Source organism: Sebastes umbrosus, chromosome 20 (assembly GCF_015220745.1).
Source record: "Sebastes umbrosus isolate fSebUmb1 chromosome 20, fSebUmb1.pri, whole genome shotgun sequence".
In the NCBI taxonomy this organism is placed as follows: Eukaryota; Metazoa; Chordata; class Actinopteri; order Perciformes; family Sebastidae; genus Sebastes; species Sebastes umbrosus.
Window position 1 is genome coordinate 8,852,918 of NC_051288.1, and position 25,489 is coordinate 8,878,406.

At 39.0% G+C, this 25,489-nt stretch overlaps 1 protein-coding gene across 2 annotated transcripts in view; it reads right to left on the reverse strand.

Annotated features, from left to right (window-relative positions):
- mtr (5-methyltetrahydrofolate-homocysteine methyltransferase) overlaps positions 1 to 23,973 on the reverse strand; it is a 29,424-nt gene extending 5,451 nt beyond the window's left edge. Inside the window, exons 1-28 of one of the 2 annotated variants that reach the window (XM_037755317.1) lie at positions 23,661 to 23,973; positions 20,679 to 20,890; positions 20,386 to 20,475; positions 18,838 to 18,907; positions 18,631 to 18,723; positions 17,403 to 17,509; positions 17,153 to 17,212; positions 16,796 to 16,890; positions 16,513 to 16,613; positions 16,123 to 16,184; positions 13,219 to 13,286; positions 13,035 to 13,114; positions 12,481 to 12,593; positions 12,212 to 12,352; positions 11,626 to 11,811; positions 11,353 to 11,532; positions 11,002 to 11,118; positions 10,466 to 10,606; positions 10,285 to 10,374; positions 9,262 to 9,414; positions 7,927 to 8,034; positions 7,575 to 7,675; positions 7,075 to 7,142; positions 6,196 to 6,316; positions 5,334 to 5,415; positions 4,145 to 4,243; positions 1,424 to 1,499; positions 1,072 to 1,227 (exon numbers count right to left, since the gene is read on the reverse strand). In XM_037755317.1, the coding sequence (XP_037611245.1) occupies positions 1,072 to 1,227; positions 1,424 to 1,499; positions 4,145 to 4,243; positions 5,334 to 5,415; positions 6,196 to 6,316; positions 7,075 to 7,142; positions 7,575 to 7,675; positions 7,927 to 8,034; positions 9,262 to 9,414; positions 10,285 to 10,374; positions 10,466 to 10,606; positions 11,002 to 11,118; positions 11,353 to 11,532; positions 11,626 to 11,811; positions 12,212 to 12,352; positions 12,481 to 12,593; positions 13,035 to 13,114; positions 13,219 to 13,286; positions 16,123 to 16,184; positions 16,513 to 16,613; positions 16,796 to 16,890; positions 17,153 to 17,212; positions 17,403 to 17,509; positions 18,631 to 18,723; positions 18,838 to 18,907; positions 20,386 to 20,475; positions 20,679 to 20,890; positions 23,661 to 23,700 (3,010 nt within the window). In that variant the 5' untranslated portion in view covers positions 23,701 to 23,973. Of the gene's footprint in view, positions 1 to 1,071; positions 1,228 to 1,423; positions 1,500 to 4,144; positions 4,244 to 5,333; positions 5,416 to 6,195; positions 6,317 to 7,074; positions 7,143 to 7,574; positions 7,676 to 7,926; positions 8,035 to 9,261; positions 9,415 to 10,284; positions 10,375 to 10,465; positions 10,607 to 11,001; positions 11,119 to 11,352; positions 11,533 to 11,625; positions 11,812 to 12,211; positions 12,353 to 12,480; positions 12,594 to 13,034; positions 13,115 to 13,218; positions 13,287 to 16,122; positions 16,185 to 16,512; positions 16,614 to 16,795; positions 16,891 to 17,152; positions 17,213 to 17,402; positions 17,510 to 18,630; positions 18,724 to 18,837; positions 18,908 to 20,385; positions 20,476 to 20,678; positions 20,891 to 23,660 lie in introns of those variants that run through there. The other variant, XM_037755318.1, reaches the window with a different exon arrangement.
- Between the last annotated feature and the right edge of the window lie 1,516 nt (positions 23,974 to 25,489).

The window sequence follows — 25,489 nt, forward strand, 5'->3', positions numbered from 1 at the left end:
GTAACATGTTACAGTAACATCTATTTTATAATGTTAATCCAATAGGTTAGTGTTTTATCTTTATATTTTTGTGAATAATGATATGAATATTTAAATATGAGCCAAATAAATAATCAACTTATCATGGTTAAAAATAAGATTATTTTGTTCCAATAAATTAGAAGAAAAGATGATAAACTACAGTATTGAATTATCTTGAAAAACAGAAGTTTTCTACTTGCTAATTTATTAGGGCTGTCAATCAATCAAAATATATAATCGAGATTAATGATTGTCCATAGTTAATCGCAATTAATCGCACATTTTTATCTGTTCAAAATGTACCTTAAAGGGAGATTTGTCAAGTATTTAATACTCTTATCAACATGGGAGTGGACAAATATGCTGCTTTATGTAAATGTATGTATATATTTATTATTGGAAATCAATTAACAACACAAAACAATGACAGATATTGTCCAGAAACCCCCACAGGTACTGCATTTAGCATAAACAATATGATCAAATCATAAAATGAAGAACTGCAGCCCAACAGGCAACAACAGCTGTCAGTGTGTCAGCGTGTTGACTTGACTATGACTTGCCCTAAACTGCATGTGATTATCATAAAGTGGGCATGTCTGTAAAGCAGAGACTTGTGGGTACCCATAGAACCCATTTACATTCACATATCTGGAGGTCAGAGGTCAAGGGATCCCTTTGAAAATGGCTATGACAGTTTTTCCTCGCCAAAATTTAGCGCAAGTTTTGAGCGTTATTTAGTATGACATGGTTGGTACCAATGGATTCCTTAGGTTTTCTAGTTCCATATGATGCCAGTATCTTCACTTTACGCTAAAATCATAAAATCGCAAGTTGAGTTAATGCATTAAAGAAATTAGTGGAATTAAAACAAACTTGCGTTAACGCGTTGACAGCCCTATAATTTATATTTATAAAACTGAATGTTGACATCGATTAACGAAAGTAAAATGCATGTGCGTCATTTGAGTAGCATATCACGTAGCAGGATAGATGTGAGTGGTATGACTTATGATTTATGTAGAACCCTGACAGAGGTGGAGCTCGTACCGACAGTCTTGTCCTTGAAGATCTTGGGGTAACCTCTGTTGGGGTATTTCCCTCTCAGCTGCCACACGTCAAAGAAAGGCTTCCAGTCGATGAAGTCCAGCAGACTGTTCAGGTCGTACCAGTCAAACACACGGGTGCCCAGGAACTGAGGACGCACTGCAGCACAAAGACAGAGAGAGAGAAACACTTGGGTTTTTAAGGTCCATGCAGAAAATTAACAACATTTTCCACAATGTACCAAAGTATCACATATTCTCTGCTTGTTCCAACACCTCATTGAAGCTATATGATAGTTGTTGTCATGACAGATACTGTATCGGTGTATCTCTGGTAGAGTTTTGCTGTAACTTACCCGGTGTGGGCAGAGAGAGCCAGTCTATATGTAAAGCCTTCTCTCTGGCCTGGGACAGAGACAGATACCGACGATCCTGAGGTAACACAGATGGAGACGGAGGATGAAGACGAAGGCAAGGTAATTTCATTCAGATTACACTTTTCATTTACAAGTAAACTCAATATGCTTAACATTAAAACGCATGCACAAACACACATCCACCCGACCGTGAAAAAAAATCATTAATAGCAGCTTGTTTCTAGGACTAGGACGGAAAGATTATCAGAGGAGAGGAAAAGGCACAGTGTGAATGTGTGATCCATAAAAGAATGATTGGATACACAGTTGTGGTCGCTGGTCTGGAACACTTACAGTAGGTCATGGCAGTTTGGAAATTTCTATTATTTCTGCAAACTGCTCTTTTTCTGTGACAGGATGATTGGTAAATGTTCTTTTTTTTGTTACAAAAACAAACTAACTTCTTCAAAAATGATGGGTCAAAAATAAACAGCAAGCTACAACAGACTTTAGACCAGCTTTTTGTTGGTCAAAGGAGCAATCACTTTCTGTGGACTCAAGATAGCAATGTGCCAACTAAGTGCCTGACCACCTCATTGTAAGAGCAACACGCCCACGGGCGCACGGATGGGCGCAAGTACATTTGCTACTTGCACAACGTGGGCGCTGGGCGTGAAAATGACTACTGCGTCGGTCAAAAACTAGACCGTTGCTCCGCTTTGCGCCGGGTGTAAGATAGGGCCCTGTGTACTGACTTTGATGAATACCGCCAACTTCAAATTTAACCACTTGACAAAAAGCTGGCAAATATATTATTTCAAGAATCTGAATGATTATATAAACATATGACTACCAATTTCACTCTAGACCAGGCTTTCTACTTGTTTATTACTCGTTATTATAATAATAAAGACATAATAAAAAGAAATAATTCTATTTTAAATGCTTAGTTATCTGGTGTCGGACTTTTATTTTGACACACATGCGTGAAAGACGTGCAGTAGGCTAGCTGTTGCCATGGTAACGACAACATTTGATTGAAAGGTGACAAAGCCTTACCTCATTGTTCGTAGGCAAAATGGCGCAAATATGATCCAGAGTAGGGGTGTGAATCTTTATCGGTATGTCACGATTCGATTTTGATTCTTTGGGTCACCATTTGATTCAAAAACGATTCCCGATTCAGCACATAGGGGTGCTAAATGTTCTGCAGTACGCTGTGCGCTAATAAAGGCGGTGTGGCAAATTATGGCATGAAAGCAGAGTAAAATGTGGACACAAATAATGCACTTGCACAGTATTTCTCAATTCTCAGTGACTTGAAGAATAACAAGTTCAAGTTATACAAAAAATAAAAAATGCTGCATGTTATATAAATAAAATTGGTTGCAGCATTTTTTTCTGAGTAACTTGACAATTTCCAAAAACTATTTTAGACAAAATAACCATGTAAAACTGGTATTTTGTGTGATTTTTATCACACGTATTATGTCCTAACTGGCCGTGAGTGATGCAACATTGGTGCGCCGTTTTGAGCTGAACTTTTTGCCGGACGCCCTGTTTCTGTTTATTCCCGTCGCTCCCTTTGAAAGCACCGCAACGGACGAGGAGCGGCTGTTTCATGAAGTTGAAATGAGGAGTTATCTATACGATACCTCCTCCTCCTGCTATATAAGCTGGCTGGAGGGAGATCACCCGAAAGTTTTGTACTTGTTGTTGTTTCTATATTCTAAGTCATTTCCAGTAAATAAGCCTGTCACAATATCAAACGTGTGTTTTCTGTTTAAAAAGTACAAATGTCAGAAGATAGTAAGTACTAATCACCCATCTTTTAAGTGGTCGCGTCTCCAGTCTGATCTCACAGCTGATAGGTACGTGGTTTGTTTACATGACGTAACGTAACGCCTGCTGCTAGGACACAATGTCGCTCGCTCTGCGTCAGAGTTCTCTGCCATCATTCCAGTTGTTGTTGAGTTATTCCTCGTTCAGCTTGACCTAATGTTACATTTCATTTTCAGTTACTGAAAGTGACGTTGTGTGACTCTCGTCATGTGTTGCATGAGTGCGTGAGGCAGACAACTGCAGTAGTGATGCTTTTTTTCCCTTTCACAATCGATTATTCATTTTCATATTTGAATATCTGTTTTATTTTTACAACTCAAATACATATCTGAATTTACAATATTCATTGACAGCCCTAGTGTGTAGGATTACTGTCCATCAGTAGCAAGATCTACGTTCTTCTGTGCAAAATAACATTTTTAAAAATCTATTTTTTTGGTGTTGCAAATCGATTCAGAAACTTAGAAAGTAAGAATCTTACATTTTTTTCCTGCACCCCTATTCCAGAGTATGGAAAATATGGATGTACGTGCATTGAAGATAAAGAAGCACTGAAACCCCAGTGTGTTATATGTAGCAAAGTGCTCGCTCAAGAGCGCATGAAACCATCAAATATTTAAACGTCATTTAGAATTGAAACATGCAAAGAGGAACCGGTGGATTTTTCCCTCCTGCAGCTGTGTGTAGGGGCTCAGGTGTGTTTTAATTTTTGTCTGGAGGCTGCTGAACTCTTACAGCCAGTATTTAGAGATAAAAGTTCAAGACACGTGGATGCAGTGCTGACCTCAAAGACGATTGCCTATGTGTGTCACTGGACCCAGAGGTGTAAAACCCCCTCTAGTGCCTGCCTTATTGGTTGTTCCTACCAGCCATTCTTACCTTCAGGGAGTCGTAGTGCTCCTGTCTGATCTCCTCATACTCCTCTTTCAGGTCCTCAAAGTACTCCTCCCTCATTGCCTCATCCAGGAGCTGCGAGCACTGACAGATAGAAAAAAAACACTCAGGTTTGGAATAATCCAACTGGAGCGACTCAAACATCTAGATTAATGACCCCCAAGGAGGGGGTGCAATGTGGTGCCTTGTTAATATTTTACTAAAACGCCACTAATTCCTTTAAAACATTAACGCAACTTGGAATTTTTAGGTTTTTATGTTCAGCTTTAAAGCTAGAGTGAAGATACTGGCATCATATGAAACTACATGGCAAACTGCAGCCCAACAGACAACAACAGCTGTCAGTGTGTCAGTTTGCTGACTTGACAATGACTTGCCCCAAACTTTACATATCTTGAGGTCAGAGGTCAAGGAACCCCTTTAAAAATGGCCGTGACAGTTTTTCCTCGCCAAAATTTAGCCCACCTTTGGAGCGTTATTTATCCTCCTTCGCAACAAGCTATTATAACATGGTTGGTACCAATGGATTCTTTAGGTTTTCTAGCTTCATATAATACCAGTATCTTCTCTCACTGTATTCACATAAAGCAGCATATTTGTCCACTCCACACACACCATGTTGGTAAGAGTATTAAATACTTGACAAATCTCCCTTTAAGGTGCATTTTGAACAGATACAAAATGTGTGATTAATTTGCGATAACTGTTTTTATAATTTATTTTAAAGGAAAATGATAATATAATTTTTTAGATTTACAGCCCTGGTTTTTGGACATTTTTGGACTGACACTGTCCCATGATTGTCTACCTATTTGTATTTAGATGCTGGTTGGAAATTAGCACCAGCTACCAGCCAAATGCTGGTAAAATATGCAAGTGCCTGATAGATTTTCTTCACTCACCAGCCAAAAAAAACAATGGCAATCTACTGAGTGGCTGGTACATTTTGGAATCATTTCCAACCCTGATCCCAACAAGCACAGACAGGCATAGAAAACTATCAGCACTTAAAAGCAGTCAGGGTATTTTAAGAGAGCCAAATCTGCTTTAAAAAAAACATGTTTTTACTTTGTTTCAATGGGATATTTGTGTAGCCCGTTTCTAAATATAAAATGAATGCTATGGGTGTTTCCTTTAGGCCAGAGGCCTTAGAAAAGCTCCAATGATGTCTTACCACCACCACACTCCTGGAGGCGTCCAGAACATGGATAGCAGGAGAACTGTAGCGAGGGGCGATCTTCACGGCTGTATGTGTCCTATCAAACACAAAACAAACAAATTACCCAACAGCACACTGCAAAATTCCAACATGTTCTGGTGAGCAGGGGATGTACTGCTGTACTTACAATAACTAATTACTTTTCAGGAGATGTATCCTTTATATGTATAGTATAGTACAGATGTGTAATGTTTTAGAAGATGAGCAGTCTTCTGATCCGAAGCATCATGAAAGCGCCACTTAGCGTCCTCTGTGGGCCTGTGGAGGGTGTACACAGCTACGTTTGCTGTGATGTGACATCATCACCAGCTGCTTCTTTCCAAATGAAAGTAAAGTGCTTCAATAGAAAGAATGGGTACCAAAATCCAGCATTAAACGTGCCCTGGGTTTAAATTATTAAAGACAGTAGTATTGATAAGCTCCGACGTTTTTTTATCGGCACTTTTTAACGTTTCGGTGTATATTATCATCATGCTGCAGCATCACCGCCGCTATGTTTAACACAAGCACAGCGTGCTAGCTCGGCTAATAGCAAACTGTTATAAAACAAGCTAAAACAAAAGCTGTCTGTATGTAGTCTGACTGTTTACTCCACACTGCCACTGGTGAATGATGAAATGTTCAGTTGCATGTTTTTGCTGCACCATATATATCCCATTTATTGGTCTCCAAACACAATGTGCTGCATTAAGTTTTTATGTCACATACTACAACGACATGTTTGATTAGGTGAGAGCACCTGTTCCCCTTCATATACTGATGTTTCTTGATCAGTGAGGTATATTTCTGCCTTATCTCAGATGTGTATTTGTGTTACTTTGATGTGGTGGCTCCTCCAATCAGCAGTGGCGTTGTCATTCCCAGTCTCTCCATCTCTTTGGACACATGGATCATCTCATCCAGAGAGGGGGTGATGAGACCCGACAAGCCGATGATATCTGCAGGAGCAAAGCAAACAAACACCCCACATTACTGTTCCTGCTATTATAACAATAATAACAATGACTACAGCCACAATCACTTCAATCATTTGGACTGACGTCGGGGGGAAAACTAGGATCAGCATCGGCCGGGCCTCTGATTCATGGAGGGACCTTCGTTTGGTAAGCTAACATTACTGCCAATCATGTGAAATATAGAGTGATATTGTGGTTTTAGCTGCTAATGTTGCTAACGTTAATCAACATGATGCCTGTCAATCACGTTCAGTCTCGTGTGTGTCGCCTCACTGTTTTGACCGTTCGCGTCTACGTAGTGCGAGCACAAAGCGCGAGCAACAGGACGCTGACCTTAGTTGACTTAGCGGCCACAGGAGTCACTGTTAAAAAGCAATTTCTGATTCTTACATAGAGCCCCTTTAAATTTATAATTCTTTTTTTTGTAATTAGTATTTTATTGATTTTTTACATGAGCATTGTCACATTTTGGTCCACAAATCAAACTCCTATATGCAAAATAATATTAATATAAAAATAAAATACATAAATGAATACATTTAAAAAATAATATCTACAAAATCCTAGTATACAAATAAAAAGCAAAAAATAAAAATAAATAGATAAAATAAGAGATAAATCAAATACATATTCCTACATTCATACATCTAATCTTACAAGCATCCAAACAATAGATTCTTAAAAAATATGTTCCCGTCAGCATCTCACAGACAATATGCAATCTGAAGCGTACACAGTACCTGCTTTCTGTTCGACGGCCTCTCTGAGGATCTTATCACAGGGAACCATCACGCCCAGGTCGATCACTCTGAAACACAACAAACATCCTAAATCTTTTTGTGTTTGTGTGTGTGTGTGTGTGTGTGTGTGTGTGTGTGTGTGGAGGAATAGTACACCAGGAAACTCTCCACTGCTAATGCTGTATGTATATATATACATACACACAGTATATAAAGTATACACTGGCCCTCATGGCCCCATGTCCCATAATATATAGGTAGTTGACACACGCAGGCACACACACGGTAAATTAGTGCCATTAAACACAGGTACAAAAATAGTGTTGGGATGGTTCCCAGGGCCTGTCAACAAACCAACACTACCACTTATCTCCCATAATGCAACACTGTGTCCTGCAGGGGATCAAAAGGTAATCTGAAGGTGTGGAAGAAAAAGCACCCAGTGCTCGGGGGAGAACTGAAGATGGAACTGTAAACTTTCAGCAGCAAACCAGTTTTACCTGAAGTTGTTGCAGCCCAGCACCACACCTACGATGTTCTTGCCAATATCATGGACGTCTCCCTTCACTGTAGCCAGAACGATGGTGCCCTGGTAGGGATCCTGCAGACCAAGGAGAAAAGGATCAGAGGAAAGGAAGGACCAGAGAACAGGATGAAATGTTTCCAGTTCATTTTCAATCTTTGCGAGGCGAAGCTCTGCTCCTGGCCAGAGGAGGTTCCGCTGTTGAACTAGTACTGTGACATCACATATACTGTAGGTCTCCAATGAAAAGAATTCTTGATCTTTGTGGCAATACATTGGTCAAAATGAGAGTTAAATGAGAGAGACTAAATGCATCCTTATTGACTGACCACATCCTCAGTTGACCCCGACAACAACTTCATCTCCTCCCTCTCCTTCTCCATGAAAGGAATCAGATAGCCCACCGCCTTCTTCATAACACGAGCTGACTTGATCACCTGCAGACACACAAGGACTTCAAGTTTTATCACCGTTTAAAAATGCTGAAATACATAGACATGTTTAATCCAATATAAACAGAGATACATAAGAGGAAATATAGACTAGTCTTGGAATTGATGGCATCTTGAAAGTTGCATTTTGTTACACACTACTGCTGATTGATATAAAACTGATTATATGTATAGGCTTAATGCTCAGCTTAATGCTACTCAATGTCTGGTAGGACTTCACTGGGAAAAAAAACATGAAATCTGAGGTAAAACCAGTAAGAGAGTTAAAGGTCTAGTGTGTAAGATCTGGCAGTATCTAGCGCTGAGGTGAGGAGATAACAACCAACTGAAGGGAACCTGCAAATTGGGGAAAATCTTGCAAGATGGTTAAGGTTAGGCATTAATCTTGAATAGTTAAGGTTATGATAGGTCGTCGGGCAGCGAGTCTCGCGAGAGGTTTTGCAAGTTTTTGCAGATCTCAGATACGATTTCGCAATTTGCGGGTTACCTTCCAGACACGACCCAACTGAGGCTTCTACCAGTGTGCCAAGAGCGTCGGAGAGCTACGGTGGCCGACAGGAAAACGCAAATGTCCCTCGCTAGAACCATCAGGAGCAGAGCCAGTGCGTAGTGTGTGTGTGTGTGTACGTGGGAAGTGAGTAGTAAAGCAACAGAGAGAGAGAGCGGTGGCGATGGAAGTGAGTAACGTCAATGACTCCGGCTCAAGGCGGACTCCGTGAAGAGGACCCGCTCCCTATGAAGATATGAAGGGCTCATTCTAAGCTAACGGAAACACAACGATTCTTTTTATCAGGTGATTATACACTAAAGAAAACATAGTTATTAATATTATATTCTATTTCTGCCAATAGATCTCCCTAAATGTTCCACACTGGTCCTTTAAAATGCTACACAAGAATTTGGCAGTTAGCTTTTAGGTGTGTCGTAATTCAAAAGTGAAGCACTGGAAGACAACCGGGACAAGCTGAGCCTCTGACCTTCTCAAACCATGTAAACAAACAACACTTAAAAAAAACAGAGTAATAAACAAAACAACACGATTGACATTTTCTTTTCTATAGCACAATATTGGAAACTTCATTAGGGAACATTTACTATGTCTGAAACTGACTGATACATTTCATCAGTCAGTCAAAACAACCATAGCAACCCATGCTGAGCACCACAGGTAGACAGAGAGCAAAAGAAATCCAGAATGAGTTGCCATCCTACCTGTGGAAGGAACATCTTGCCAGCTCCAAACAGATCTCCCACCACCTTCATGCCGTTCATCAGGGGCCCCTCGATGATGTGAAGGGGTCGAGTGTAGCGCTCCACCTGAAGCTGACACTCCTCCACATCCTCCACCACATACTTATCTATTCCCTGACAGCAGCAACACAGGATGGAGCATAACAGGAGAACAGAGAAGAATATGACAACAGGTGAATCGTTAATAGGGCAAATTGTGTTTGGATTTGATATAAATACATAAATAGAACTGGTCTCTGTCAGTGATTACTTTGAAAATTGAAGACGAGGTGAAAATAGGATTAAAAAATAAATTCTACAAAAATTACGGCATTCACTGTCATTCTTGCGACAGGAAACTTTTCCTGCAAAATTCCTTGAAAACCGACATGCTCTTTTAGAACAACAAACAAATTATCCTGAAACTATTCTTCATAGGGCTGGAAACAAGTCAAGGTGCACACAGACTAACACGTCTCAGCAGGTTTAGGTGTCCCAGACAAACCTTTGAAAATGTATTAAAACTTTTTATTACATTCATCTTATAAATACAGGTACATGCATGAAATTTGACCTCTGCATTTAACCTGTCCTAAGCATTAGGATGACTTAAATGATTTAAGTGATCATTTAGATGATCACAGTGCCAAGATAACCAAAGCTAAAATTATTTCTGATTGGGCCCCAATAGTAATAAACGAGCTGATTCAGACTTTAGAGAACAGCTACAAGCTCATCAAACCTCCCATTGACATACAGTGAAGAGAAAGTTGAAGTTGACAACGTGGTGACGGACAGTTGGCCTCTTATCTTTACTGTTACACAGTCCCTAACCGTATCTAAGCCGGCTTACAATATTGTTGAAAAATATGAGTTTGCAGTCTGACTTAGACTAGTTTCTCTGTTTCAGAGCATTCTGATCAGAGTAGCTGAAGGAAAGCTGTTTAAATGTCAAAGCTACCAGTATGTGGATGTGTTATCTAATCCACTCCTCAGATACGTTACCTTAATGAGAGCGTACTCCAGCCTCTCCTCCACATTTCCTTCTCTCCATTCGTCTGTCTGAACCACCTTCTTCGCTCCTTTCACGTTGTTCTGTGAACGAGAGTAGTAAAATCGACATCTGTTAGCCAAACTAAAGCAACAACAACCGGGTATATTATGTGTGTTGTGTGTGTGTGTGTACCTGTGCGTAGGCCAGTAGTTTCTCAGTAGCTTCAGCATCTCTGTTCCAGATGAGGTTTTCACACAGTAACAGCAGCTCTTTATCGATGTCATCATAGACCGGCAGGTTCCCAGCGTTCACTATGCCCATATCCATCCCATCCTGAGACAGACAGTTGGGGGGGGAGGGGTGAGGGGATGTTATAAGTAGGGATGTTTGGATACCAGAAATTTTGTAGTCGATACTAACACCAGTGAAATTCCGTGATTCTTGATACTAGTTCGATACCACGGTAATAAACTAGAGTAAAACAATAAATACAATTTACTTCAACCTCCACTTCTTTATTACCGTTTGCATACTGGTTTTGTTTCATATATATACCAGTATCTTCACTCTAGCTTTAAAACTGAGCCCGCTACAACCTAAAAATCACAAATTGCGTTAATGCCACAGAACTTACTGTGAACATTTTTTCTCTATTTTTTAACCTTGAACTCTATTGACAGTGAGGTCTGTGGATGGATAGATAGTAGTGGATGGATGTCAGTGTTTACCTTGATAGCGTGATAGAGGAATGCTCCATGCATCGCTTCTCTGATGACCTCCATCCCTCTGAAGGAGAAGGACAGGTTGGACAGACCTCCACTCACCCTGGCTCTTGGTAATGTCTCCTACACACACACACACACACACACACACACTCAAGGTTGAGTTCTGAATTGCTTGGACCTTGTACAGTGAACAGTATCAGTGGTTCTACATCACGTTATTTGATTCAGAAAAGGACTGTGGTTGCTAACACTGGACCGTTTTGAGTGACAATACTGTGAGAGGCTCCGGCAGATAACGTAGGGATTGGTTGAATTTGCGTTCATTCTTCCCCCCCGGACTGACAGGTGCATTACCTTGATAAGTTTGGTGGCTTTGATGTAGTAGATGGCGTAGTCGTTGTGCTCCTCCATGCCTGTACCGATGGTGAGGATGTTGGGGTCAAAGATGATGTCGTTGGGGTTGAACCCCACTTTGCTGACTAGCAGGTTGTAGGCCCGAGTGCAGATCTCCACTTTACGCTCGGTGTCTGCGGCCTTGAGAGGAACAGCACACCTGTTAGCACATATCAGTGTGTTTTTGTGTGAGAGTGTGTGTGTGTGTCTGTGTGTGTGTGTTTGTCTCCTCACCTGTCCCTCCTCATCGAAGGCCATGACCACCACAGCAGCTCCGTAGCGCTTCACAGTGGCAGCTCTGTGCAGGAACTCCTCCTCTCCTTCCTTCAGGCTGATACTGTTGACTATACACTTCCCCTGACAGCACTTCAACCCAGCCTCAATCACGGCGAAGTTAGAGGAGTCGATACACAGAGGTACCTGGGGAGGAGAGCACATTTAATCAGAGGTCAGATATTAACAGGTTCATATGATGAATTAGACATTTTCAGCAGAAAACAGGGAAAACTAGAATTATCACTTTGCGGTTGTATGCCTCCATCAACCAAAATGTCATCACTTCATCATTTTATCCTATTAGACATTTGTGTGACAATGTCTTTGTGAGGTCACAGTGACCTTGACCTTTGACTACCAAAATCTAATCAGTTCATTTTTGAGTCCAAGTGGACATTTGTGCCAAATTTGGAGAAATTTGCTCACGGCGTTCCTGAGATTTCACAAGAATGGAACTGACATACGGTCACAGTGACCCTGACCTTTGAAAAAAAAAAAAAAAAAAAAAATCAGTGTTCATCTCCACTGCCTTTAAACTTCCTACCCGTGAGATGTCTGGCTCAGAAGCAATTAATTTACAAAATCGAGCCATAGCCGTTGGCCCCTCCAGCATCCCCTCATCCATGTTGATATCCAGGACCTGGGCTCCCATCTCCACCTGGGCCTTAGCAATGCTTAGAGCCTCCTGGACAACAAACAGAGAGGCACATACCAAATAAACCGGTGGACGCAAGCCAGAACTTCATCTATGCTCATGATTTGACTGAAAATGACAAATGAAATAATAATAGTAGTACACCAAATCTGTCTCACCTCATAGTTTCCTGCCATGATCAGCTTGGCAAACTTGCGTGACCCGGCCACGTTGCAGCGCTCGCCGATGTTAACAAAGTTGGTGTAAGGGCCGACCCTGAACGGCTCTAAACCTGGAAATGAGACAGACGTTTAATCACGTTAACATCCTCCATTCTGGACGAACAGGGATTAGAAGAGGGAAGGGGGGTTTCAGCAGCAGTTTCATTTTTAAACATTTTAAAGCTAGGGTTGGTAGTGTAAATAAATCACATGCTCTGACAAAAATAAAGAGACAAAAATATGCAGTCCAATCATTTCATTCGGCCCAAATGAAACGATTGGACTGCAGATTTTTGTCTCTTTCTTTCTGTAGTTGAGGTAAATAATACACTTTTTTAGATCAACATCCTCTTTTCATTCGTTTATATTCCTTATCAACCAGAGCGATCAGGATTTCACTTGTTTAAACTTGTTCGAAAGTCTCACTGAAAATGAGATTCACACATATTAGAGACTGCTTTCATTTTATTAAGTTTGAAAGCAGTGGGTCTTCACAGGACTGTTTTTAATACCTGACAGCAGCATGTAGTCTTGATAAATATTAGCCTCAGGAACTCTTGGCTTACAGTGTTTGACTGCTTCAGATATGGCCCTGTATATGAGGAAGAAGGAGGGGAGGGGAAAATATTATAACATTTTCAAAACTGCATGAAATTTAAGAGACATTTTCTTGTCAGGAAAAAAAACGACAGTTACCTGATGTGTCCTGGAGTGGTCCCACAACAGCCTCCCACAAGATTCACCAGTCCATCCATAGCAAACTCCTGCACACAAAGATAGAAACAAAATCTTAGCTGCATCAATAAGGCGGCCAGGATCAGCTTGACTTAAGCACACATTTTTTATATTTTTCATTTGGAATTTTACTTTTATTTAACCAGGACTAATGTCTGTTTTTTTTCAAGTTTGAGTTCTGGATAAAACAATTAGAAACACAGAAGCAACACAAACCAGAAGGAACAAAGAAAAGAGATGATAAAAGCACATAATGATGTCCATGATCTTACGTTTACAATCATTCAAAGTAAAGATTCAACATTTGGGGAAATATGCTTATTAGCTTTCATTATGAGAGTAAGATGAGAAAATGGAAATCAATCTCATGTCTCTGTGTTAAAGTTACTACGAGAAACTGTCATTTTGCGTTGGTTTTGGCGGTCCCTGTGGATAAAAGTGGTAGTGTTGCTGAGCACCAGGGTCCCTTTAGAAAACCTGAGGAACCTTTTAGTTACTTTTAGTAAAATTACCAGGAACTTCTTGGTGGAAGCCCGGCTAAACAGGATCCTTGCATATGTCCCTGGGGAGTCGAGGTGTTGTAAGATGTAGTGCAGTTGATTGTGTGATGTCAGAGTCGGAGCCGGGGAGGAGTGTGAAAGTGGGCATACAACACATTCATGGTTCATGGTTTCCTGTAGCTGGAGATGCCCTGTAGGCCCCTCCACACTGAGGAAGGATCGCTGACTGACACCCTGTTTTTCAGGTTTTTCAAAGTAGCTGCTCTTTGCTACTCTGATCCCCTTCGTCAGTGTGTTTTATGGCCTGGTTGTACAGGATTCTGTCCCTACTTCTGTGGGCCTCCTCCTTGGCCTGGTGGAGCTGCTGAGATTAACTGTAAACCAGGATTTGTGGTTGCTGTATGTGCAGAAAGTTTTAGTCTGCACACACACGTCTTCACAAAAGTGGATATAAGATGTCAGAGTCAGTTCATCCAGATCTGTAGCTGCACAAACGTTCAAAGCAAGGCCTGTAGTTTAGGCTTTGTCTCTATGGTCCATCTCTTCACAGCCTTGACCTCAGGCTTAGCATATTTTGGTGTCTGCCTGTAGGTCAGGAGAAAATGAACCAAACAATGGTCAAGGAGTCCTAAAGCTGCACGGGGGATGGAGTGATAGGCGTCCTTTAGTATGGTCCGGTGTGTTTTTATCCCTGCTGGGACACTTGGGCTGTATTCACACCAGATCAGGCGCATCATTAACGCCGCAGCCCAAAACGCACTACCTGCATTCAAAATGAATGGGAGGATTTGAGTTTTCACTGCACCGCTGGACCTGTGAATGCAGCCTTAATGTGCTGTCTGTATTTTTGTATTTTGTGGCTGAGGTTTGCTGTGTTAAAGTTCCCATGAACAATGAGCAGGGTGTCTGCATGTTTATACTCCATTTAGTAATCTATTCATCCAGGTGTTTTAAAGCCTCACTAAACCACGCCTGAGGTTATATGCAAACACCGACCAGAATAAAGGAGGAAAACTCCCATGGTGAAAATGGTTTGGAGTCGGTAAAAATAGTCTCTAAGTGAGGACTGCATGATTTCTTTAACACTGTGACATCTGTACACCAACCGGCGTTTATGTAGAAGCAGATCCCGCCTCCCCTTGTCTTCCCTGATTACTCCAGAGTCAACACATTAGATAGGACATGGGAACTCGTGGGTATTGTTGTATTTTGGACAGAGAGCCAGGATAGCTGTTTCCCCTGATTTCTCTCATAAGAAGAACTAAAAGTACTTTCTTAGTTTTGACTACTTTTGTGACGTTTTGCCTTTATCAGGTAGTTTTGACTGTAGCTTGACATGGGGAGAGAAGGAGAGGAGGGGCCTGATATGCAAGAAGGCTCCCTGACAACTTGATTTTTGTAAGACTACAGTAGTCTCAGATTTCCTTACAATTCTGGTAGTGCTTAACACTTTACGTTATATTGGAAAATTGGTGAAATATTTGCTAAAGTGTAGGCGCAAGAAAGTCACAAGCAGCCAAAATCAACTAATGCCGGGTACACACCACACAAGAATCAAGCCGATTTTGGTCCCGATTCCCCTCCTCCCGAGGATCGTCAGCATGCCACGATTTTTTGTTGGTTCTAAAGATTATCTTTTCCAGATATTCCTGTGTTGTGAGGTATGTTGAGAGTGTTTTTTACATCCCCCGATCGACCCAGAAGTCCATCCTGGCCTCACCGATTTCAAATCGTAAATATTAAACATGTTCGATATTTACGATCGCGTATCCTGGACAGCCGATAACGCAGTCACGTGGGAAAGAACGATAGCCAATCGAGAACAAAGCTGACGGAGGAAGGAAGGACAACCACCGCTGTCACGGCGGCCGCAGCTAATGCACAAGCTAAAACACGAGCTAATGCAAAACGTGAAGCATAAAGTAGTAGTAAGATGGAGCTCCAACTTGTTGATTTGTGGCAACACAAGTGTTTATTTAACGTGTCTCCGTGACTTCATCCATCCATCCTTCGAGAATATTCAGAACAAAGTAAAAACTAACATCGCTAATTCTTCCTGCCTGTTTGTTTACACTTAAGTCACGTTTGATCGCGAGAGATTTATCAATATTTACCTTTCTTGTAGTTGTTTATGAATGAATCTGTTAGTGTGTGGTGTGCTGTTTTGGCCGACATAAACAGGAAATTATAAGAAAACACATTGTAGCGAGATCTTCCCTGTTGCTGCAATTTTGCAGGAGTCTAAGGGCCGTGATATTCCCTTCAAAATAAACTGTTTCTCCACATGGTCCTCTTGGCCACCATGATCATGTATATCTTAACATCAAACATCAGTCCTAAAAATAAATAAATAATAGAATAGAACCTTTAAATTGGAGGCGGTTACTGCTGGGGTTTCGTCGTACCCTCCAAATGTGTTGGGAAGACCTAACAGGAAAAAAAGATAAGACACAGAGCTCCTGACATCATTACATCATCCTGGGTGGTCTGACACATGATGCAACATAAATTGGGCCACAGGTCAGTGTGTGCTACGGCTGCTTGGAAAGAAGAGCAGAATCATTTACAGGGTGTTAACGTGCACTAATCCAAAACTAAACTTCCCTGCAATAAATCCAATAGATCTATTAAACTCTATCAAGCTCATTTATGTGGCTGGAGTTGGTAGGGTTAGTTCGTTTTGTTTTAGTTTAGGTTAGTTTCAGGTCTGTACTGTGCTGAAGATGTGTAGTTGTTTAGAGTGAGTGAGGGTTACCTGCATTGGGATAACAGATAATGAAAGCTGTGGTGCATTTCCCTATGGCCTCAATGAAAGGCCTCATCTCTGTCGCCCCCAAGGCACAGTTCAGACCAATGCTGCAACACAGAGAGGGACAAAACCAGTAAGGATCTGGAGTTCAGACCAATACTGCAACACAGAGAGGGAGTAGTAGAAGTAATGCAACAGAGTTATGTTATTGTCAGTACTCTAGTATTACGACACCGTATTGTACATGCTGTAGTAAGTTTGTTTATATGTGTGATGTGGAGTAACTCACCATAGAGGGTTCATGTGGGACATGCTCACTACAAAGGCTTCCCCCGTCTGACCGGACAGAGTGCGTCCACTCCGGTCAACGATGGTTCCTGAGATCTATACGATGTGTGGGACAAGGCGGCAAGAAGAGCAAGTCAACTAAACCCTGCAGAACACATTCATCCTTGGTTTAACCCTAAGACGGCTTTCCTATTTTGTTTATCTTTATCTGAATGTAGTTGAAATATAATACAACACATGCAAATTAACTGCGTATGCTCATGTGCAAACCCAAAGTCTGATTACACACACTCCACCCCATGCATAAACTGTTAACGGAAAAGTCTCACAGAGATTATGAATAAAATATCAGACATACAAATATAGGTTTCCTCTCGTAGCTCTTTTCAAACAGCAGGTCGATGGCAAACAAGGCAGCCTGTAGAGGGAAACACACATAGGTAGAGACATCAATCCCTGTACAACTTCAGGTTACATCCTCTTGTAACAGAAACTTTGAGTTAGATAAAATAAAATAAGACATGAGGATTATTCATCTGTTACATTATTCCCAGTCAGCCTGAAAACTTTAACTTTAACATGTTTAAACCGGATAAGGTGAGAGGTACCTTAGCGTTGGCAGTATCAAAGATGGTTTCAACCAGAAGGATGTCTGCTCCTCCATCTAATAAACCTCTGACCTGCTCTGAGTAGGCTTCTACAAGCTCATCAAATGCTGGGGAAAGCACATACACACAAACACATTTCAGTGAATATCATTACATACTGTACATTACATGACTCATTTGCATGTTGGTGTCAGCAGACATTTTGACTTGTCATAGTCGGAAAAACAGGTGTCACTAATAACATTAAAAACGGCTCAGTTCCATGAAAGTCTCTACCTAAACCATGGCAGTGTGATAGTGAGCCAGCATGAACAATACAAATTGAACTGTGGTCACTTGTATGGAGGACAGTACCTGCCAAATTAAAAAATCAATGAATAAATAAATAAATGACTCGATAAATAGATGAATATGTCATTAAATGTAGCCATTAATTAATTTATGTATTTATTTTTATTATTTTTCTAATTTATTTTTGCATTTAAGTTTTAGTGATTTTATATTGATTTTATATTGATTTTTAAATGCATGTATTTATTTAACAGCCCCCTCATTTGCATAATGAGGCAGAAATGTATAAAGAAATGTAAGAAGAAATGTGTAAAGAAATGTATAAAGAAAAGAATACAGAAATAAATACGTTTGGGGAGATAAATAAGGGTTGAAATGCAAAGGGAAAATCATTCATAAATAAATAAATTCATAAATACATCTAAAAATAAATATTAAATAATTAAAAAATAACTGCAAAAATAAATGAATAAAAAAATAAATGCAAAGGTAAATAAATAAATTTAAAAATTAACAAAAATAAATAAAAGAGAAAATTAAACAGGAGTAAATAAATAAGGGAATTAATACAAAGATAAATAAATAAAGAGGCCAATTGAAACAGAAATATCAATGTATGTCACATTTTATCAATTAATTAATGGCTACATGTATTCTTAATATTACTTTTTGCAACATTTAATGATATATTCATTTATGTATCGAGTCATTCATTTATTTTTGGCAGGTTAAGGTTAACTTTAACTCTCCATACACTTGGAGGGTTAAAGTTAAATGTTATCCCTTATAATAAATCTTGTCTATCGTGTGTCTGGACATATATCTATAAACCCATGCATGTTCCCGAGCTCTTGTCCAACTCTTTGCCACCTCATTCAGTCACTTTACAGTGTCCAAAAATGAAAAAAAGAAAAAACAAAACATTGAGTCATCTTACTGATGTTCCTGAAGTCAGGTCTCTCCACAGACGGGGATACAGACAGGGTCTTATTGGTGGGACCCACTGCCCCAGCCACATAGCGTTTACAACCTGATAACACAAACAGATTACGGTTGATGTTACACACATAGGAAATCCCTGAGAGGATTGTACGTTTATCTACCGATATTAATAAACTGCTGCAATGCTAAAAACTCGGCTGACCAGTTTGCTTGGTGACATCATCAGCTGCCCTCCTCGCCAGCTCCGCAGACACCTTGTTGAGGCGATAAGCCTGCAAAACAAACAAAAACACTTATACACTCTAAATCAAGAAAAAAGATTATGACTATATTATATTTTTATGATTATATGGTAGGGCTGTGTATTGGCAAGAATCTGACAATACGATACGTATCATGATACACCGGTTACGATTCAATATATTACGATACTGTAAGTAAGGTGATATAGATTTTTTAATCTAATTTTAGGAAAACTGTCATAATGTAAAGAACACACAACCATATGCATAAAATCTGAGTACAATTTTATTTTATATATATATATATAAAAAAATAATTTTATAAATATATATATATATATATATAAATATATATTCATTAATATTAACGCAACTTGCAATTTTTAGGTTGTAGTGGGTTCAGTTTTAAAGCTAGAGTGAAGGTACTGGCATCATATGAAACTAGAAAACCTAATGAATCCATTGGTACGTGTCATACTAGCTTGGAAGGAGGTTAAATGACGCTCCAAGGAAAAACTGGCATGTCCATTTTCAAAGGGGTCCCTTGACCTCTGACCTCAAGATATGTGAATAAAAATGGGTTCTATGGGTACCCACGAGTCTCCCCTTTACAGACATGCTCACTTTATGATAATCACATGCAGTTTGGGGCAAGTCACAGTCAAGTCAGCACACTGACACACTGACAGCTGTTGTTGTCTGTTGGGCTGCAGTTTGCCATGTTACGATTTGAGCATTTTTTAATGCTAAATGCTGTGAGGGTTTCTGGACAATATTTGTCATTGTTTTGTGTTGTTTATTGATTACCAATAATAAATATATATATGCATTTACATAAAGCAGCATATTTTTCCACTCCCATGTTGATAAGAGTATTAAATACTTGACAAATCTCTCTTTAAGGTACATTTTGAACAGATAAAAAATGTGCGATTCATTATGCATTTACTCGCAATTAAATATTTGAATCGATTGACAGCCCTAGTATCGATATTTTCTTACACCCCTATTACATGGAACTTGAAATAGCCGTATCTTGTCACTGGGAGAACTGTGTGTTAAAATCCCAAATCACATGAAAACTACACACACATAGTATATAGATGTAGTAATACTATGAAGACAACTTATAAAGGCCGATGCCATACCTGCCAATAATGTCAGAAAATAAGGGTCGAGAATATGATCATGTATTTAAATCTTCAAAAATTCAATTTTGTGTTATGGCTCTTTAGGCCAAAATGAGTACAGTGACTATATCATTTTGTATAAAGAGTTTTGCAAGTTGACATAAACAATTGTAAAATGGACAAATTCATGTATTTTGTGAAGGTATGAGGTTTATTAAAACAATATGATCTGTGTCTCAGCCTCAGCCATATCTGCTGAATGCAGGAGATAAGAGCAAGGTCACAGGGTCTGGGTGAAGAGTGTACAGCTGCATGTAGAGATGTGGGGTGTAAGTGCATGAGTTGAGCACTGTGGTCTAGCAGTGTCAGACACCATACCATGTGTTCCAGTCCATAGTCTGCCTGGGCGACAGAGGTGCTGCTGAATGTGTTGGTCTCTATGATGTCAGAACCAGCCAGCAGGTAGTCCTATAAACAGAGAGAGCACCAGTTAGACATAGAGACATAGTAGACAGTAGTTCACAGTGAGGTGTGTGGATTATCCACGGGGCTGGCGTCAGAAAACATATCTCAAAATCACAACACATGAAACTGAAATTGCCTGCAAGGCTGATATCACTAGGGGTGAGTGAGCCCGAGTAGTGTGGGTGAAGGGGCCCTGGATGAATTACCTTGTGTATTGTGTAAATGATGTCGGGCCGTGTGATACTGAGAAGGTCGTTGTTGCCCTTCAGTGAAAGAGGGTGCTCTTTAAACTCATCCCCCCTGAAATCTTCCTCTTCAAGGGTATACTGCTGGATCATGGTTCCCATGCCACCGTCTAGGACCATAATCCTTTTCTGCAGCACTGCTCGCAGCTCGGATTCTAATGGACATCTGCATTCTGGAAAGAAAAGAAAATGGGACTTCATATTCATTAGGGATTTTACAGCAAGACAATTGTTTCAAAGACAAAAAAAAAAAATCAGTTGGCAAACATACTTTAAGTGAAAAAACAACAACAACTAAGTGATAACGTATAATGGGAGAAAATAAAACCACCACTTCTCCTGAGGCCTGTACTACAAAGCGAGTTCAACATGCCCAGGGTATCTTCTCGTTATCTGGCTTAACTAACCCTAACAACCGGTCCTACGACGCTGGTTATCAACTCGGTAAATCAACCCAGGGTTTCTCATTCTGGCTACAAGCGTGTTCACATGCAAGGGGCGGTGTTTGCAGCATATGACCAATCACAAACATGGAAAAGTCTACAGACTTGCAGACAGACAGGCAGAGCATTTTCCAAAAGTGTAAGCACCACTGGTTCTCTCATTCATTTCACACAACTGACTTTTCAGCTGAGCGCCGTGAGGACAGAGGCAGCAAATGAGACGGAAGAAGTCATTGGAGCTGCCCGAGGCTACATGCTTTCCTATTGACTCTTCCCACACACACATGTATTGCTTTTACTGTTTATTTTCCTTTGTTTGCCCTTTCTTTTGTAAGTAAATGTACAAATAAACATTAGCATATTCCTGATTCACAGTGTTAGCTAGCTGCCAGCATTACCGTGCTAATAAAATAGACTACCTAGCTGTCTAGCTGATTCATCCCACAGTAACAACATTAACATGTATCATATACATACACCATCTTATTCATACATGGCCTTGGTTATGTGGGTCTAATTTCAAAGTATGTAAGTGCATAAAAAACACACAGGAAGGAATAAAGTTGAGCGTTGTGTGGACAGTCTGCAGCAAATGCACGGAAGAGGTCACTGGAGCCACCTGAGGCTAATGGTACTCATACTTTTCGATTATCCCTTTCATGTATGGTGTCCATTATGGGCATATATTACTATTTTTTAGTCTGTGTGTCATATATAAACATTTTCCAAAAACGTCACCATCACAGTGTATTTACTCCATTAGTGCAACAGGTTAACGGTAAGGATCAAAAAAATATAAACAAGTTAACGGTAAAGGTCATAAAAACATAAACGATACCGAAGTGTTTAATTAATACTCAGTCACTTCTCACTGTGTGGAAGTGACTGGGATCATTCTTTTATGTGTAAGGCAACATCAGGTTTGATTTCAATATTGCTTTCCTAACTTTATAAAAAAAAAAATGTAACAAATAATACAATGAACATACAACTTGGTAAAAAAAATCTTCAAAATTATCAGGAATTACAATTCAAGATTTAACCTTTTTAATGCAGCAACAAATTGGTCAAAACTTAAAGGTCCCATATTATGCTCATTTTCAGGTTCATACTTATATTTTGTGTTTCTACTAGAACATGTTTAAATGCCGTAATATAAAAAAAAAACATTATTTTCCTCATTCTGTCCGTCTGAATATACCTGTATTTACCCTCTGTCTGAAACGCTCCGTTTTAGTGTATTTCAACAGAATTGCAACGGAATTGCGTTGCTAAGCAACAGTTTGGGTCCATGTTTACTTCCTGTCAGCCGATGTCATTCACATACACTGCAACAGGATATAAACTGAGACACATTTAGAATGTTCACATTTAAAACTGTGTAATGGTCTAAATATTGTATATTTGTGACATCATAAATAGACAGAAATCCTGACGGCTTATTTCAAACGCTCAATTTCTGAAAACGAGTTGTGTGTATTCCTCTGTATATTGAGCATTTCGATACTTTCACAATATTTATAAAGCACATAAACCTGCTTTATAATATAAAAGATATGAAAATCTTACTTTTTACAATATGGGACCTTTAAACAGTAATTAAAATTGCAATACATAATGTATATAAACTTAGAACTGAATTGAATAGATCGGCCCAATTGTCACCGATACCCGGTCCTGCTATTTAAGTCAGTATCGGCTCGATATCAGGTATCGGTGCATCAATAAGTTATATGCCAATACATCATTCTGTAATAAGCAGCTAATATCACCTGCTATGGCTACAGGGATTTGATCACTGTTGTATAGACTTACACTGACTGACTGACTTAATCACTGATGTGAGTTTAAAGATGTCACACATTAAAAATATATATCAAGCAAAATAATGAAAGAAATGACAGCAGAATGCATGATGAAAATTGATAGTTGCATTATTTTTTTTTAACAAAATTCTTCCCTTTATAAATGAAATTATGAACAGAGAAATAAACTTTCATCATCATTTTCAGATGACATTTTTCGACATACAATATAGTATGACTTTTTTCCAAAAAAATTCAAAATACTATATACTATATATATTTTTTGACATACTATACTTTAACTTATTTTAATGAAATTCCATCTCTCTACCCAAACACACCCCTCCTCCATATTATGCAAATCAGTCTGTAGACCTGAACTGTGATTCTCACTTCAGCTGTGTGTGTTTAGTTAGTCATTATACCCGGAATAACTTGTGTTTACATGTTTAACTTAACTACAATGACCTGCTCTGTCGTGTTGTACAAGTTACTACTGTACTAGAAGAAATGTTCTATCTCAGCTAACTCTACACAACTGTCTGCATCCAGTTACATGTCACATAACTTGCCACACACACACACACACACACACACGTGGTGTCACAAGTGGACAGCAGTGAGTTCAATAGGAATGAGACACAGAGTTAGCATTGCATGCTTGCAGGCTAACTGTTAACCTTTAGTGTATTTACCCGCTTCTGAAGAGTGCTGAATGACATTAGTCGGTGCCATCTTGAGAAGAGCCAGCCTTGAACACAGCCCCACGGTCCGTCTGAAGACCAAGCGGTGAATGTTGCTACTGAACCTGAATCACAACCAACCGGCTCTCATGAACCCGGAGCTGCCGGCGGAGCCTCTGCGCTCTGCGGCTGGAGATCCGCCCGTCGCCAGCGGCAACAACTACACTTCCGGTCCTTCACAATAAGAGCTTCACTACAACTTGAATCATTTTCTTCACTTACACCAGCAATAACATTAATTAAAATTCATATTCAACGGTATTTAAAACATTTTGATAAAAGTTGTGTTTAAATTATTTTAACATAATAAATAATAATAAATAAATAATAAATAAATAATAAATAATAAATAATAAATAATAAATAATAAATAATAAATAAATAAATACAAATAACAATAACATTATATATATATAAAAAATAAATAACAATAACATTAAAAAATTACATTAAATAACAATAACATTCAAATTCATATTCTACGGTATTTGAACATTTTGATAAAAGTTGTGTTTATATTATTTTAACATAATAAATATTAATAAATCAATAAATAAATTAATAAATAATCAATTAATAAAAATAAATTAATAAATTAAACAAATAACTGACAATAACCTGATATTTTCAGGTGGAATAAAGTCAAAACTTTACGAGAAAAAAAGTCGTAATATAACGAGAATAAAGTCAAAACTTTACGAGAAAAAAAGTTGTAATATTAGGAGAATTAAGTCATAACTTTACGAGACATAAAGTCGTAATATGTCGAGAATAATAGTATTGTTATTGGTAAGAAGTTGTGTTTATATTATTTTAACATAATAAATAATAATAAATAAATAAAATCATAAATAAATAATAAATAAAATAATAAATTTAACAAATAACTGACAATAACCTGATATTTTCAGGTGGAATTGCATTAATTCATTATCACTGTGCAATATCATTTTCCACTTGTGCTATTTTGTTAATAGTCTGTTTATTGTCAATACTGTATATACTACTCCTATTTTTATACTTCCTTCTATTTAAATGGTTCATATTTTGTTACACTTTGTTTAGCTCTTTTTTACTGTGTTAGCTGATGCATCTTGTTTTTAGCACTATCGAGAATCGATCGAGTATTCAACAAAGCCGTGTAATAATTCCTGATAATGAATCCTTCGTCGGGCATTATAGGCAACCGAGAAAGTCGAGAAAGTCCCAGTTTTTAAGTTACCTTCCGTTCACACATTGGCAATATAAAGTGATTGATACATGTAAAATGTTACATATAGTACATTTAAACAGAATTTGTGGCTATGCAATTTCAAGATTAAAGCTTCAGTAGGCAGAATGTTTTTGGCATCATTGGGCAAAAATTCCATAATAACCTTTCAGCATATTGTAATTCAAGTGTTCTGAGAGGAAACTAGACTTCTGCACCTCCTCATGGCTCTGTTTTCACGCTTTAAAAAAATCTAGATCTAAATCTTTGTCATGTGTCTGAAAACATTTTATGGGAGAAATAGGCATTACAGTAACCGTTGGATCGGAGTTCGCGAATGATTGACAGCTCGGTTCTGATTGGTTGTTTTCCTCCGGTCTGTGAAATCTTGCAGATGCCGTTAGGAGCACCGGAGGACACAGAGGAACATGATTTTTTTTCAGATTACCTGTCTCATGCACTACTGTCAGGATATAGTGGCCGTTTCATAAAAATATTTTTTTTTAAAATCATATTTGCTCCAATCTCGCCTACTCCAGCTTTAAGAAAAACAAAAAACGTATGATTTACA